The sequence below is a fragment of the Lithobates pipiens genome, unplaced genomic scaffold (assembly GCF_037356315.1).
Source record: "Lithobates pipiens isolate NorthernLeopardFrog02 unplaced genomic scaffold, aLitPip1_a1.2 Scaffold_8, whole genome shotgun sequence".
In the NCBI taxonomy this organism is placed as follows: domain Eukaryota; kingdom Metazoa; phylum Chordata; class Amphibia; order Anura; family Ranidae; genus Lithobates; species Lithobates pipiens.
Window position 1 is genome coordinate 483,315,221 of NW_027507903.1, and position 18,037 is coordinate 483,333,257.

Sequence of the window (18,037 nt, forward strand, 5' to 3'; positions counted from 1 at the left end):
GACTCCATGGAGTATGTCCTTAGGATACCTCCCCATGAAGTCTTTCTTCCCCCACCACATCATAAACGCTCATCCTGATTACAGGAAATGTGAATGCCTGTAATCACCAGTGACATTGTGCTGAAATAGAAACTGACGTCACTGAAGATGCAAGTCTCTGAGGCTCTAAGGAAAGCGAGGCGCAAGGTTTACATGTTACCTGCTGCTGATGTCCCAGCAGACAGTGCAAGATCCAATGAGTGGCTGTTGCCTCCTTCCACAGAGATTGAGGTCTGGCAAATCCCCAGCGCAGAACAAAAGGCATCTTCCTTTGTTGCAGGAAGATGCCTATAAGGCTGAATTCCATATTTTAGCAGTAAATGTAGAAGGGAAGGGATAAATCCTCTGTCAGGTCTTTACTGCTGCCCATTTCAGCCCTTATATCCTGTCCTGGTGACACCCTCCCTTCCTTGTGCCGAGGATCCCTCCATCTATAACTAAAGATCTATACTGGGTGAAATAGCACCTCCTTCTCGCACTTCAAAATTCTATTTGTTTACCCCACTGCCAGGCCACAAGGTTTGCTCCTTTTTTGTAACCATCTGAAAAAAAGCATTGCCCAAACATTTACTTCATTTCTTCGAAAGAGGAAAGCAAGTACCCCTACGCCACCCAGCTGCCAGAGAAGACAGTGCTTGTGGTTGGACATTTTCCAATCAGACACATAGGATTAGGATATCAAGTTCTGTCTGCATACCTTACAGACAAATTCCTCCACCCGCTCCATGGCATGATGAGCCTGCAGGAGAGGCGCCATTCCCATAAAGCCTTCATCCTCCTGCACCGGTTCCTCTATACTGTCACATTCCTCCGATATCTGCAACACAAGAAAATATAAAAACACAGCTAAATCAAACGTTCCAGATCATGAATCTATACATTTTATATCTCACATTTATGTCCATACTAAAGAGAAGTGGAGAAGCAACAATTTCCAAGCATGACATGTGCAGTGCATCTGTAGGTTGGCTGTATCTAGGAGAACAATTAAGGTGGATGAGACATATACGACCAGATGTGTCGCCGATCATTAAGCCAGTTGGTGGGGGGGGGGGGGTATAACAATATAGGCAAATGCTAGATACCGAATTGAGCAGTCCTACCACCCATGCTACAATCTACTATAACAAAATATTCTCCAATTCAATAAACTGACACATTTACAGACTTATTCAAGCTTTTAGGATCTCAAGTGACCCACACAGTGATCACTGTAGAAGCCAACCTAATCAGAACATAATATTGTCAGCTTGGCAAATCCTTTAAGCAGCAGCAGTGTGATTCGAGGGAGTGTCCTCTACAACTCAGTACAGATGCCCCGGCCTTCTAGGGTGCAGGCTGCAAAGTGACAGTAAATGGTTATCAGATGATATTCAAGGCTAGGGAGTTCACACTGGCTCATATCTGCCACCCCAATCAGCCCTGATCTATAGGCAAGTGTCCCTGCATTTCCAGGCATCACTTCAGAAATGCCAGATATGTACAGAACAGGCTGAACGCTAATAGGGGCCCCGGGTTACGCCAGAGTAAGATATGGCGCTGCAGCCGGACTTCAAAGAATCAACTCAAAGAAAATGGGAGGGTCAGGGTATATATATATATATATATATATATATATATATATATATATATATATATATATATATATATATATATATATATATATATATATATATATATATATATATATATATATATATATATATAGTGACTTGAAACCGTAGTCACACCCCTTGAAATTTTCCACTTTTTGTCATGTTACAACCAAAAATATGAATGTATTTCATTGGGATTTGATGTGATGTGATATAGATCAACACAAAGTCTCACATAATTGTGAAGTGGAAGGAAAATGATAAAATGTTTTTTAAAATATTATACAAATAAATATCTGACAAACGTGGCATGCATTTGTATTCAGACCCCTTTACTCTGATACCCTTAACTAAAATTTAGTGGAACCAATTACCTTCAGAAGTCACTTTATTAGTAAATAGCGTGCACCTGTGTAATTTAATCTCAATATAAATACACCTGTTCTGTGAAGCCCTTAGAGGTTTGTTAGAGAAGCTTAGTGAACAAACAGCATCACAAAGGCCAAGGAACACACCAGACAGGTCAGGGATAAAGTTGTGGAGAAGTTTAAAGGAGAGTTAGGCTATAAAAATAATTATCCCAAGCTTTGAACATCTCACAGAGCACTGTTCAATCCATCATTCGAAAATGGAAAGAGTATGACACAACTGCAAACCTACCAAGACATGGCCGTCCACCTAAACTGGCAGGCCGGGCAAGGAGAGCAGTAATCAGAGAAGCAGCCAAGAGGCCCATGGTAACTCTGGAGGAGCTGCAGAGATCCACAGCTCAGGTGGGAGAATCTGTCCACAGGACAACTATTAGTTGTGCACTCCACAAATCTGGTCTTCATGTAAGAGTGGCAAGAAGAAAGCCATTGTTGAAAGAAAGCCAAAAGAAGTCCTGTTTGCAAAAAGCCACGTGGGGGACACAGCAAACATGTGAAAGAAGGTGCTCTGGTCAGATGAGTCATAAATTGAACTGTTTGGCCTAAAAAGAAAAATGCTATGTGTGGCGGAAAACTAACACTGTACAAACTAAACACACCATTCATGGCGGTGGCAGCATCATGTTGTGGGGATGCTTTTCTTCAGCAGGGACAGGGAAGCTGATGGGAAGATGGATGGAGCCAAATACAGGGCAATCTTAGAAGGAAACCTGTTACAGTCTGCAAAAAGAGACTTTAGACTGGAGCAGAGGTTCACTTTCCAGCAGGACAACCACCCTAAACATACTACAACAGAATGGTTTAGATCAAAGCATATTCATGTGTTAGCCCACGTACACACGGTCGGAGATTTTGCCAACCAAATCCGTCGGATTTTGCCCATCGGATTTAGTCCGACGGATTGTGTCCGAAACTATTGCATACACACGGTCGGGCCAAGTTGGCGAAAAATCCGATCTTTCAGAATGTGATGACGCAATTTCGTTACGATGGGACTACATTCAGGCTAGTAGCCAATAGCTTTGATGTAGGAATTTGATCTGAGCATGCGTGGCACTTGGTCCGATCAAAATGCTCTACACATGATCGGATTAGGTCCGTCCGGCCCAGTTGGTCGGGAAATATTTCCAACATGTTGGAAATTTGGATCGGACGGAGATTCGGACGGAATCAGTCCGATGCATACCACACAGTCGGATTATCCGACGACGCGGTCCGATAAGACTCATTCCCGACAGATTCTCCGACCGTGTGTACAAGGGCTCAGAATGGTCCAGACAAAGTCCAGACCTAAATCCAATTGAGAATCTGTGGCAAGACTTGAAAATTGCTGTTAACCGATGCTCTCCATCCAATCTGACAGAGCTTGAGCTATTTTGCAAAAAAGAATGGGCAAAAAGGTCACTCTAGATGTGCAGAGCTGGTAGAGACATCCCCAAAAAGACTTGCAGCTGTAATTGCAGTGAAAAGGTGGTTCTACAAAGTACTGACTTGGGGGGGGGGGTGAAAACAAATTCATGCCACACCACATATTTGTAAAAGATTTAGAAAATTTATAAATTTTCCTTCCACTTCACAATTATGTGCCACTTTGTTTTGTCTATCACATAAAATCCCAATACATTTCCACTTTGTCTTGTTACAACCAAAAACATAAAAATTTCAAAAAGGGGTATGAATACCTTTACAAGTCACTGTATAAACATAATTCTATGAGTGCCCTTTATCCAGCACTTCCCATTATAGGATGACAATTCTCTGTTCTCATCTCCCAACTGTGCTTCTGCATTGTCACCCAGGCCTCCAATATACAATACTACAAAGTATTCCTTATAACAAGTTGCACACATATACACAGCAACATTTTCATCATCAGGAAGCCTGCATTGAGAAATGCCATGCAGCCATTGCTGAACTGTTTGTAGACAGCACGACAAACATTCAAAACGATGAATAACCATGGGAAGAAAACAAAAAAACAAACATATCATGGTAATTGTGTATGCTACGGAGTTCACAGAGCAAGCTAAATGTCATGTCATTCAGTTAAGGCACGTAAACACAAATCAGAAAATCATACAATACCGCTTTTGAAGCAATCGTACGATAATCTGATCATTAGTACACAGCTTTCGAGAGGCGATCATGACTATTTCTGCAAAATTATCAGATGGGACGAGCACAAAAATTTTTCTTATACGATACCAAAAAATAAAATAAAAAATGGTATGAGTTTAGTTTAATCAGTACAGTTGTTTGAAAATAAAATACAAAATAAACTACAACACATTACATCTAGGGCCGAAACAACTAATCGATTAATCGGCCAGACGATTAGTTGACCTGCACACAGAATGCATTATTTGTTTACATATCAGAAAACAGTGCAGCGCACCTACAGCCCAGTACACCATACATACATGTCAGTAAGTGCCTGAGAACTTGTGAATGTGTGAGGAGCAATGCCTCATGGGACATGTAGCCCTGGGCAGGAAGTGAGTGGTTCTAAAGTCAGAAGTTTTTTTTACCTTGATACAAGGGCACTCTATATTACACTTCCCAGCTTGCTATTGGGCACTCTGAAGACATGAGGAGCCAGAAGCGTCGGTTGGGGACCGCAGAAAAGGAGAATCAGGGCTCCATTACACAGTTGCAACTTTATCTCTCACGGTATTTGCACAGCAATTTTTCAAATGATTTTTTTTTTTTGGAAAGAAAATAAAAAAAATAAATAAAAAAAACACAACCCCCCCGTATATACACACAAGTATAAGCAGTTTTTCAGCCCAATTTTTTTAGGCTGAAAAATAGCAGCTGTTCCACCGCTCGATTGTTCTTATGGGCGGCGAGAGGGCACACCCCCTCCCTCCAATGATTCTATCGGTTTACCACTTACAAATCGGTGAGTCGGAGATGGGATCCACCGGCCCCCGATGTTAACCATAGAGATTCCCGGCGGACCATATGGTCGACGGAGTCTCTATGATCGTTCCGAGACCAGGCTCGATGTTATGATGTCACATCCGGCTTCTGCATTCAAAACAAACTGCACCGCCTCGGCTGGGAAGGCTAGGAGGTGAGATGTGGGGGTCTTATTGACCCCATATCTTACTGTAAAGAGGACCGATCATGCCATATTCCTAGTACAAGGGACATTTACATTCCTTATATTCTCAGGTCTTTGCTAAAAACAAAAAAAACACATACATAATGTTTGGGGGTTCTACGTCATTTTCTAGCAAAAAAAATAAAAAATGATGATTTTTACACGTGGGAAAGCAATGTTGGCCTGGGTGGCAAGTCGTTAATCTAATAATTTTTTTTTTTTTTTTTTTAATTGCAAACACGCAAAAACGCACAACAAAAAGCACTGCAGAAACTGATCAAAAGTAAACTGCATAGGTGTGAACCGAGCCTTATGCTGGTCATACACATTGATTTTCAGACGAGAATATTAATTACGAAAAATCTTTGTACATTCACTGAAAGAATGTCATTTGAAGATTTCACTTCATTTTAAAACGAAATGTTTAAAAGCAATGTCATTTCTGAACAAAAACCCCATAACACTGTCTGAAAATTCCTATGACCAAGAACTTTTCTATTCTGCTCCTTCAAATTTTCCCCATCACTGGTCAAAAAGAACGACGATTTGACCCCACTAATGATTAGAAAATCGAGCGAACGCTCTTAAAATTACTTTTTGAAGGAACACATCGTTTTTGTATGACCAACATATTACAGTTCTGTCGGCAAAAAACACAGTCTTAGATAAATTTTATTTAAAGAAAAAATAATTTATCTATCTGAGTCTGATGACATTTACCAACCTCTACTAGTATAATATACAGTATCTCTTCACTCGGAGAATAAACAGACAGGATTAGAGATTTTGCTCCCTTACCATATAGTTGGTCTTTTATATTTACCACTGCATAGGAGGTATTTAAGAATAAAATTAACTTAAAAAAAACAAAAAAAAAAACCTTTACATATTAACTAAAATTATACACTTTTTTTTAAGGTCATTATCCCATCAAAACAATAATCGGCCAACTAATCGATTATGAAAATAATAGTTAGTTGCATTCTTCTGTCCTATGATAATTTTCATAACTTTAGTAAACTCTTCCGATATGAAGCTAGCATGCAAAAAAATAAAAATAAAGATAAAACACAGACGATCATTTGAACAATAATCTCATGGTGTTTACCAGCTATTAGTGTTTAAATCTACTTTGAAAAAATATTTAATGCATAGCTTGTAGCGATATGTTAACAGTACATACACCATGCAGGCACCGCTTCCTGCTTGGCAGTATAGCACAGTGACTGCGCTTTACAATTTTGCTCTACAAGGGCCCCTTTACATGTGCGTGACACACGGCAACACAGATTACATGTGTTGGTGTGACTCGTTATGAATGTCACCCCACTGTACCTTGCCAACAGACATTAGTTGCAGCATTGCATGTGGCAACACACTGACATGTATGCACCATTTCTGGCAGCGTGCCACACTGCAACGCACTTCTGTTAGCAAGGCGTGTCAAGGTGCCATATAGCGAATGAGCCCTTACTGTGCCAAGGCTATGAAAAAACTTCTGTCTACATATTCTAAGAATTCAAAGTTCCTTGAGATGAGGATCTTAAAGCGGAGCTCCACCCAAAAAGGGGGAATCTCTGCTTATCTGCATGTTTTTAATTAGGTTCTTGCTCCCACTTCAGGCCAAGTTCCTCGTGGCGAACTCAGCCGGAAATTCGCCCTCCTCCTTCCTCTGCAGCCGGCCCAAACAGAGTGCAGTGTGCTTCCTGCATGAGCAGTAGGGTTTCCCTTAGTGGAGATGACTGCGGTGGCAGCACCCAATAGTAAAAAGTTGGCTCGGGTGAAGACACTATGCTGGATTCCTGGACAGGCAAGTGTCCGAATATTAAAAGCCTGCAGATACAGTATTTGTAGCTGCTGACTTTAAAAAAAAATTTGCAGGAGTGTGGTGCTATGCTTTAAAGAGGAAGTAAAATCTCCCACTCTGATGCTTCTTTTCATTTAGTCCATTATAATAAATTATAGCCACTGTAATCCAGCCCAAATCGCATATTACTTACTGTTTTTATAAAAACTTGTTTCCAGGAGTTAGTGAGCGCCATCTTAAGTATTGTTTTGTGAGTCCACAGTAGATTGCATTTCCACCCTTCCATTGAGCACTTCCTGTATGGATAACCAAGCCTCCTTCTCAATCCAACGTTTCTATGGCAACCCTGTTTCCCTGTTCATAGCTGACTTGTTTTATTTCATAGTATTTACTTGTGCTGATTGTCTAATGTTTGCCTTTCTCAGTCTCATCAGTTTCAGCTGATAAGACTGCAGTAATGGCCAGGTTTACACTACATGTGATGTCACATGGGGTGTAGGAGGAAGCTCTGCATGATTCTGCAGCCTCCTGGGATATCAGTGTTGTGCCATAGGAAGTCCTGATAACAGAAAGACAAGCACAGAGAGTGTGCCATAGGTCAGGGGAGATCTGGGCATGCTCAGTGATGTCATTCTAAAGAACAAAAAGGATAACAATACTAAGCAAGTAAGGAGATATCTACAAGCAGTGTTCATTAGGGTTTTTTATGCTGATTTACATGGGACAAAGTTGTGGGGGAGAGTTTACAACCACTTTAGTATGGCACAGCAAGCTCATAAAAAAACGCAACCCAAAAGATTTCATATGAACCATACAAATTCAACACGCACGCACTAAAAACCACACAGTTTTAGCTTGCAATCCTAAGCAGCAGAAAGAAATCTTTGGAAGGTACACCGCTATTTACACAACCTCCACAAATGGGAGTAGGTGGTAGGTTGTACGTGCTAAGAAAACATCCTTCTATTTGAGGTGTACTAAATGCAATCTTCATGTAGAACCAAAGAGCTTGGATCTATAAACTTCTATAAGCCACAAGACATCCATATTGATCACAAGAAATAAAGTGCTCTACATCAAGACAAGAGTCCCTATAAGTGGAACTTAATGTGATGGGAAGCTGTATTTGGCCCTGGCTGGATGTCTCTGCAGAAAACACCATCAAGCAGGTCAATAAAAACAACAGGGCTGGCGGGGGCTACCATAGACATTGGGGTGTGCAAAAAACGCTCCTTTATAAATATATGTGAATACCTGTCTAGCAGATCTCCTGCAAGACGTGATCCTAGAACACATAACTATATTTAGCTTTTGATGCCATGCAAACTTGCAGGCTATTATCTGAAGGATCTTAGAATTCCCACAGGACGGCTAGCAACTGTTGGATTTCTAATGATAGATATTAGCAGTCAGTCAATGAACCCAGCTATCTCAATGCATCTGAATGGCAAAGGAGTTAAATGTCAGCTTTTAAACATTCTTGTGAAAAAGTCACAGTTCCAGTTTTCATAGCTGTGTATTTAAAAGGGGTTATTCATGCGGTATAATAATTGATAGCATAACTACAGAGAGACCGCTAAATACATAGATGAAATACAGCACTGGGGTTCAATGGTTAGCATTACTGCTGTGCAGCATTGGAGACCTCAGTTCAAATCTCAACTAGGACACTCACTACCTGCATGGCATGCTGTCCCTACTTTTGCACAGATTTCCTCCCACACTCCAAAGACATTCTGGTAGGTTATCCACCCCTCAGCTCTGGAAGATTTTACCGCTTTCATGACCAGACCATTCTTTTGCTATTCTGCACTGCGCTACTTTAATTGGCAATTTGCACGGCCATGGAATGCTGTATGCAAACAAAATTTGTCATTTTTTTTCCCCACAAATAGGAGCTCTATTTTGGTGGCATTTGATCACCACTGAGTTTTTTTCCCCTCCTTGAACAAAAAAAAAAAAAAAAAAAAAAAAAGTCTTCATACATTTAGGCCAAAATGTATTCTGATAAAATCCAAATAAGTGTATACTGATTGGTTTGCATGAAAGGCTACAAACTATGAAACTTATACTGGAATTTTTATTCACCGTATTTTCCAGCATAGACAAAAAAAAAAAAAAAAAAAAGGGGGGCTAGTCTTATACACGGGGTACCTTGAGCTCCCCCTCTTCGTCTGGGCCAAGCCAACCCAAAAAACAGATGTCCCTGGGTGTCAGGATGTGTGGTAATACTATATGTAGCTGCGGCTACATAACATACAGTATACGCGCTGAGCCAATCACAGCGAGTGATTCTATTAATGAATACAAAGCCTGCTCAGAGGCATGGGCTGATGATGCAACAACCTCTGCCAATCCAAGCAGGCTACATACAGTATACCACCTGCTCGGATTGGCTTTGAGAGTCAGTGAGGCTGATGTTAAAACCTCTGCCAATATGGGGATATCCAGCAGTAATACCTGACAAATTACAGATTAGTGGGTGTAAAAATGGCTGGTAGACAAGGCGCCATCATGGCTCCAGAAGAGGGAAATATGTAGCCAGTTTCAAGCTGAAAGTTGTAAACTTTGCCAAGGAAAGGAACTGTGCTGCTGCAAAACAATATGGAGTAACAGAAAAGATGGGGATGAGGATTTTGAAGGACTTTAAGTACCGGTAAGTCATTACCATTTTAATTAAAAATTTATTAAAATCAAATCTGATGTTTTTAAATGGTGTTGCCTCGGAAGGGGTAGTCTTGTACTGCGAGTATAGCCCAAAACCTAGGTTTTATTTTGAAAATTAGAGGGTCGTCTTATACGCCAGCAAATACAGTATTTTATACTAGTAATGGCAGTGATCAGCCAATTATAGCAGGATGGCGGGCACTCTGACACCAACAGCCAGTTCCCACAAAATGTCAAACTGCCACTGGCATCTCTAGTGACACATATATAGTGATCAGTGCCAATATAATATACACTAACACTGTACTAATGATACTGGCTGGGAATAGGGTATCATTTGGGGCATTCAAAGGGTTAAATGTGTGTCTAACTAGGTTTACTGTGTGCTGCTTTTACTAAAGGATGCAACAAAAAAAACGACACATGCATTGCTGCTGTCAGAAGAGAGCTTTGCATTACTAACATACACAAAGCTCTCTGTCACTCGTTCGGATGTTCGGTAGGTCCTGGCCATAAATCATTGGCCAGGAACCACTGATTGGTATGTGCTGGAGCCAGTGACAGCAGGGCAGGTGACCATTCGCGCCCCCAGCCTGAAAATGTACATATACGCAATTCTGCACAGCCAGTCTGCACTGTAGCAGTAAAACTACAGTGTGCGGTCAGCAAGTGGTTTTTGGGCTCCTAATTAAATTGGTCCTAGTATGTACGCATGTGAGGTAGGCACCTTAGAGTGCAAGCTTTTTGGAGACAGGGACTGATGAATGTATACTGTGAATACGGCCATTGGTGCTTAACTGTGGGGAAGATCGGGGGGGGGGGGGGTTACCTGTGGGCAGGAAACCCCACTGAAAGCAATGGGAGGCTGACATCTCCCGTAGCATTTTGCAGACAATTACATGCATTTGCTCATGTAGCAATTACTTATAAATGATCAGCCCCCGGCGGATCATACGCAGACCTTCTGGGTCTCCAGCGGCTAATCACAAATGGCCCCATTCGCAAGGGTGAATGGGATCTTAAGTTGCGAGGCCATTTACTAACAAGCTCCCCCTTGTGGTCAAGTGTCGATAGGCCAGGCAGAATGCAGTCCATGTGTAAAAGAACTCCAAGCAAGGGGACACTATAGAAGGTTTCTTGTCACACACACAAGGCTGGAGTTCTAAAATGATAATGAACTTATGTTATGTGATCGTATCATAGTAATGGATCACAGCTGTGTGACTTTGCAGGTAAATAATTAGAGGACAGCCAGAGACCCTGAGCGTGTGGCTTGCATCACTTGAGGTTATATCAGTTACAAACCACCGCCTTGGCCATGCAACAGATTTGTAGGTATCACATGGTGGATCGCATATCACTGGCATAATCCCAGCTCTCCACTGAAAGGCGACAGGTGACAGGCACTGTGACTAATACACTCTGCAAAGTTTTAAATGTTTCAGGATGGTGTTAGGTGTGCTGTCTCTCCACAGGAACCTCTGAAGGAGGGAAACCAGATCTGCACCACCACGTATCAAGTCACACAAAGCCTCTGAGCTGTACATTACCGTAACTAACCAGCAAAAATTAAATGTAACGGGAAACACAATCTGGGACCATTAAATGCTGCTGCAATTACATTCATTGTTTTTCCTCCTAATATTTAAATGGGAAACATTGGACAAAAACAATAAACTGTAATAACATCTCAATGTTTTCAGCTAAAGTGTTTCGTTATGTTCTGAGGAGGCGTAGCAGGAGCTGTGGTCTGTATAACAAATCATCAAGCACCTTACTCCATAAAGCTAAACACCAGGATAAGCAAATATTGTACATACAAAGTAGTATGTGTATTTGTACTTGAATGAAGTGTCCTTTGTGTATTTCTTCTGGATGTGTGCAGTAATCCAGTGTGAAACGTCATCTGTGCATGCGCTTCCTGTAATAAAGACCGGTCACTGCTGCTCTCTCCTTGTGCAGGGTGACGGGTCTCGTCTCTGTCCCCTCCTGTAGTTTTCTGCAGGCAGCCCGTAATGGGTGAGCTAGCCGAACCCCTCCCAAAGCTTTGCTCTCTAAAAAGATAACGCTGCCATTTTTACTGACTGGGTTTGCAAAGGCATTTATTTCCTCTTTGGCTAAAGCAAATATTTAAAATGAAAAGTTGAGCTTCAAACTAGTTTATAGACAAACTAGAGAAACACAAAAAAAAAAAAAATGCATTAGGCCAAACAAGTATACTCATGGTCAAAAATATTGGCACCCCTTTTGTCAGATAATTCACCACTACACCCAAAAAATGTTTGCAATTACAAAGGTTTAGGCATTTTCATGCTTTTGTTTGTATTGGTATGACAAAAAAAGTGGGAGAAACAAAAAGCCAAATCTGAAACGATGCACGAAAAACTCCAAAAATGGACTGTTGTGTGTGTGCGCCACATGGAGAAGAGAAAGGGCAGCAAAAGAATTGCCTGAGGATTGGAGAACAAAAATTGTGGAAAAGCATGGACAATCTCAAGGTTACAAGTCCATCTCTAGAGATGTTAATGTTCCTGTGTCCACTGTGCGTAACATTATCAAGAAGTTTACAGCCCATGGCACTGTAGCTAATCTCCCTGAATGTGGAGAAAAGAAAAAAAAAAAAAATTTGATCAAAGAATTTGCCAAAACTTACCTGAGGAAGCCAAAAATCTATTTGGGAGAGTGCTGTGGACAGGCAAAACAAAATTACAACTTTTTGCTAAAGCCCATCATTCTACTGTTTTCAGAAAAAGAAACGAGGCCTTTAAAAGAAAAATTAATTAATTAAATACAGTCCCTACAGTCAGTCAAACATGTCAGAAAGTTGGGTCCCCAGAGGTCATGGGTCTTACAGCAGGACAATGACCCAAAGTACACGTCAAAAAGCATCAAGAGGTTTAAGGCAAAGTGCTGGAGAGAACTGGCCAGTAATGAGTCTGTATCTAAATCCCATAGAACACCTGTAGCAAGAGATCAAAACCACAGTTGGGAAAAAGGAACCCTTCCAAATCGGAGAGACCAGGAGCAGTTGGCAAATGAAGAGTGGTCCAAAATTCCATTAGAGAGGTGTAAAACTGATGGTTACAGGACGCGATTGATTTCAGTTATTTTTTCAAGGGGTATTCTACCAAAATATTAAAAATTGAGGGTACCAATCATTTTGGCCAGTCCATGTTTGGAGTTTTGCATAGAATGTGCCAGATTTGGGTTTCTCCACTCTGTCACACCAGTACAAAACAAAACACATGTGAATGCCTAAACATTTGTAATTGCAACAAGTCTCTGGGTGAAGTGGTGCATTACCTGACAAATGCAGGTGCGCCGATATATTTGGCCAGGACTGTGCATCAAAAAAAATAAAAAATTAAAAAACCCATGGACAAGGAATCAGCTACTGACATGGTATGCTTATGAAGGAAGCAGTTGCTCCTCTTGTTTTTCATATTTCCATTTTCCCCACCTCTAACTTTACTCCAGAGATCCCCTTTGCAATAAGTTAGCAATATCAGTCAGCACTTCTGTCTTCTAATGAGTAATATCTTGAAAGGAGAAGAATATCAGCCACGTCTCTCTCTCTCTCTCTCTCTCTCTCTCTCTCTCTCTGGAACACTAGTTTCTATGTTTAACAGGTTGGCTAGAGGCGCTACAAACAGGGGGTGTGCGATTCAAAACAGAACTAAGCTCACTAAATAACCATTTTTAAGCCTTACACTGATAACATTAGTAACTGGACCTAAAGATATATAATTTTCTCCATTATAAAAAAAAATAAAAATAAACACACACACCACACACACCACACACACTTTCAGTTGCTTCCTGGTTTCTGGCCTAGGTCAAAATGTCATATGTCCCCAGGTTTTTCGGGGAGTCTCTCAGCTAAGAACACCCCTCTGCATGCATGCCTGAAGGGTAGAGGGATACCAGGAAGTAAATGCTACAGGTATAATCTCAATATGGCTGCTAGAAATGCTAGGGTGTGTTTTTCATAGTGATTTCTCAACAAAAGAGAAGTTCTGCCTTAAAGAGGAGCTTCATTTTTTTTCTTCAATCCCACTTACATTTTTTGTTGGGTTATCCTTAATATACTCATACCCAGCAAAATGTTACGATCTGCCACTCCACTGCTAAACATCTGCTCCCATGTCATCCCATGTCATCTTTCCTAGTCATCAGGAGCTGGCTGTCTCTTCTTGCAGCCGGAACCTGATGTTCCCCTGTGCGATGTGGAACCTCTTGCCTACTAGGATATGATAGGACTATCCTAGGGGGCTGCAACAGCAGGGTTCACATCATTCTTCACCAAGCAAGAAGCAAGAGTGTGGGGTGGCCTATGACTGAATAAAAATAAATAAAAAACACACAATGGATCTTGAGGGTTTTTATGAAAACCTGAATGTTGAAATGCATTATCCAAAAGGCGTTATAGACCAATTATACATCTCTGGCTGTGATGAGCAACCTGTGGCTTCAAACTTGACAACCTAAAGAAGCACATAGATTTATCTTCAATGAAAGCAGATGGAGGGTGAACTTGTTTGGACATTTACTTCACATTCCACAATAGTGCGTCAGTCCCTGTGCTACAGGTCCTTTGTCAGCAACCAGGTGGAAACCAAATTAGCCTTTCGATCAGTCACCAATTGAAGGTTACTGAAAACAAGGCTTTAGTACAGCATGTCCAACAATATGCATCACGAGACGCCCAGATTTGCAAGTCTTCACTCGTCCAAAACAATAAAAACAGGAAAGGCGGCACCACCTCCCTGTACAAGGGTGAGACTGAAATATATTAAAAAAATAAAAATAAAAAACACACCACACACACACACACACACAGTCTTTTTCTACTGCCATTCTATTCCTAGCGCCTCTTCAGGCATCTCCAGACACTGGACAACAGCTAACACTATATGGCTGCCCAATTATCTTAAGCCGGTCATACATGGATCGAAATTCAGCCGATTCAGCAAGGGCCAGCCAAATTTCGTTCAAATGGGTGTATGGGGGATTTGAGGCTTTGTTTAACCCGCTGGTTGAACGAAAACAATTACTAAAGCCGGCCATGAACGGTTCAATTCTCAGCTGGATCAGCAGGAACTGTACATTTAAATTATATATGGGCAGGCAGATTGTAGCCAAGTCAATCCAGTCGATCAATTTGGGTACAAAAAGCATGTCACATCTTTTGCATGCGATTATTGCCAGCATCTACAGCCACTAGCAATAATCACTGTGTTCCATCGGCAGCTATGGCTCCCCATGACCCCGTCCACCACCAGGGAGGTTAACCCTAACCACAATGCACGTGGTTGCAGGAATGTAAATTGTATCATCTATGGTCAGCTTAATGTATGGGGTTCTTTACAAAGTGCTGTGAAACTTTGCGTTGGGCAGACTTGCATGTCTATGGATAGGGAGGGGGGGAAGAGTAGCAGCACCAGACTGAAGAAAAAAAAAAATAGCCATCGGGCTGGTGGTTGCACTTTTTCCCCCCAGATTGGCCAGGGGGCACCATGGAACACACTGTAAAGGACTGGAGCAAGAAAATGTTCTCCAATATGGACCTGAAACACTCCAAAATCCTAATTATTCCTGAAGGAAATACAGATATCAGCATGTTTTTGTAGCATCCTTTTAATGGCTTCTAGCAAACTGTTAAACAGCTGCCATGAAACCAAATACATTGCAGGCTAGGGAGATCACTCCTAGAATAAATAAAGCAACCGACAAAAGACAATGATGGGGGATTAGCATCATAGGCTGTGCTTTGTCACTCTAAGATTACAGTACATGGACATTCAAGTGTAAAGCAGGGATACGCAGTTTATTTTCTTCATACAGTTGAACATGAAGAAAAAAAAAAAAAAAAAACTGACAGATCCTTTTCCTGTTGTCTTTGTATTGTGAAAGGAGGGACCAGGGACATGGGTCTCTCTCTCTCGCTCTCCCTCTCAACTGCCTCTTTTCACCCTATCAGAAAAAGAACAAATCTGTATGCAAGTAATACATCTTAATTTCTCCCTTTTGATCTCTTAAAAATATACAATTTAAAACATTTTACTGTTCAACAAGTGCTCCCTGTACTCTTATTCTGGACTGTTAGCATTGTTCCCTTGCCATCTTGGTGGACTACAAACCATCCTCTCCCCTGTTACGGAGAAGACAGGGAGGCTTCATGTAGTTCTATAGACAGCAGAATTGGCCGAGATTTGAACCATGTATAGGCAGCCAGCCTGCCAGATTTTACATGGTCTTCTCCCAGTGGGGACAGCTTCCCTGTCACCACTGTGTGTTTATGGGTTTACTCCAGTAAGGCTGTCACCCTAGGACATAGTAAGGTAATGACAGGTTAAAATAAGGGGGGGGGGGAATAAGGCTTCTTTTACACTGCCTAATCGGTCTGCCTGTCAGTTTGTTTGTTTTTTTGTTTTTTTTTTTGTACCGGATTGGACCATGCCTTGCACTCTTTGGAGCAGAAATGTGTCCGTCTACACTCGCTCACATCCGAGCCGCTTAAAACAGATTGCTGGGGAATCAATTCTCCAGCCGTCCGGTGAATCAGAGGACAGCCGTATGTAAAATGGACAGGCAATCCGTTTACATCCAAATGCCCATAGAGGAAAGCGAGCTGTGTCCGTGTCCGCACTGCATCAGTAGGAGTGGACAAGGACCTGACATCTGCCTTCTCAGTGGAGATCAGCTAACAGAACCCCCGCTGAGCAGGCGAATCCACTGGAAGTGTGAAAGACCCCTAAAGAAAAATGAATACAGCCAGTGCATACACTTTTTTTTTACACCTGTTTTTGTCTCGGGGTATTTTCTTCTCCCCTGTGGCCAAAGTGGTGGGGAGCGATGACAAAGAATGCTGGGAGCGGGGGGGGGGGTTTGGAGGCATTAAAGTGAACCCATTGCTTTGCCCTGCAGTATTTTGCATTGGTACAACATCCTCGTCTTAAAGTAAAGATCTCCAAATACTCCAATTATTTAACTTCAACAATAACCACATCTTAATTTGCGTGGGCCAGCTTTTGGCTCAGATCATTCACATCCATCTCAAGCACAAAAGAGCTTACATCCAATTCCCCTGCCACAGTCAAATACCACACATGCACCAGCCCGATTAGAGAAAAAGAAGGAAGCCAAGCAATCATCCAAAATACATTTTGGATTCTGCAAATAAACCTGAGCACCCCAGAGAAAAGCTACAAAAACTTGTAAGATAAGACCTCATTTACTGAGCCCTGGACCACAGCACTGCAAGTATTTCACATGGTTGGTAATTGGGAGGGCCTTACTTTGCCCTAATGAATACAAGTTGTTTTACTTGTGTTATGTACAGTATAAATTATCTATATTTAAACATCATCAGGGAGAGTCCGGAGTCCTGGGACACAGCCAGCTGTGATGTCAATACCCAGAATACATAAAACTCGGTAGAAGTTCAGACTTTCGGCCCCCATACAAGGCTGTGTACTGATCACACCATGTGTACAGAGGTTAGTGTGTATAAAGGTTACACATTGCCTGACAGCCACATGAAAGAATTCTCTCTACAGATGACGAGGAAAAACAAAACAAAAAAAAAACAAAAAAAAAACACAACCCTCATTCTAGAGGAATTCCGTAAAAGTCTGACCTCATGCAGTGTCATCCTCCAACAACAGTTCATATGAGTATGGCCATGAAAAGTCACCCTTTTATGACTGCTAGTCCTGATTCCAAGTAGAGCAAAGCATAGAACAGGACCATAAACACAAGTACAACATAAAGAGTACTTATAAAACGTGTAAACCAGAATACTACACATAGTGGCATGCAGGGCTTTTTTTCAGCTGGAACTTGGAGGAACTCCGTTTTACTACCTCTGGCTGAGGCCCTCTGCTCACCACCATCACTTGTAAACACTGAAGTCCACCTTAGGAGTTTACAAGAGACAGCTTATCTCCCAAAGATCTGATCTTCTGAGCAGCTCCCACTGAATGCAGGATGGGGAAAGGGAGATGTAGGTGTTCAGGGTGCAGTGTGGATGCAGACACTCCACTGGATGATCTCCCTGCAAGTGAGAAAGACGGGACAAACTACAGTGTGAGGGAATGTACTAGAGCCGGCTGGGCGCTTCGGCTTAACACAGCAGCAAAAGTTGGACATGCGATAGATGGTGGAACTTTTAAGGAGGGAGGAGAATAAGGGGGTGGTGGGATTGCATGCAGAGGTCAGAGCTGAAGAGGGGTTAAAGTGAGATGTGGATGGGAAATGCAGAGGTAAGCAGCCGTGGAAAAAGGCTGAACTCTGCACCATGTATGTAGTGTACCAAACTCTGCACGTAGCGCAGCCCTGCACTCTGTAATTCCCCCACCCGTGCCCTCTGTACACAATACACTCCTGGTATTTA

At 41.8% G+C, this 18,037-nt stretch overlaps 1 protein-coding gene across 4 annotated transcripts in view; it reads right to left on the reverse strand.

Moving 5' to 3' along the window:
- ADIPOR2 (adiponectin receptor 2) overlaps window positions 1-18,037 on the reverse strand; it is a 56,596-nt gene that overhangs the window by 13,221 nt on the left and 25,338 nt on the right. For all 4 annotated transcript variants that reach the window (XM_077468893.1, XM_077468896.1, XM_077468891.1 and 1 more), the window contains exon 3: window positions 737-856. In XM_077468893.1, coding sequence (XP_077325019.1) covers window positions 737-856 — 120 coding nt within the window. The remainder of the gene's footprint in view (window positions 1-736; window positions 857-18,037) is intronic.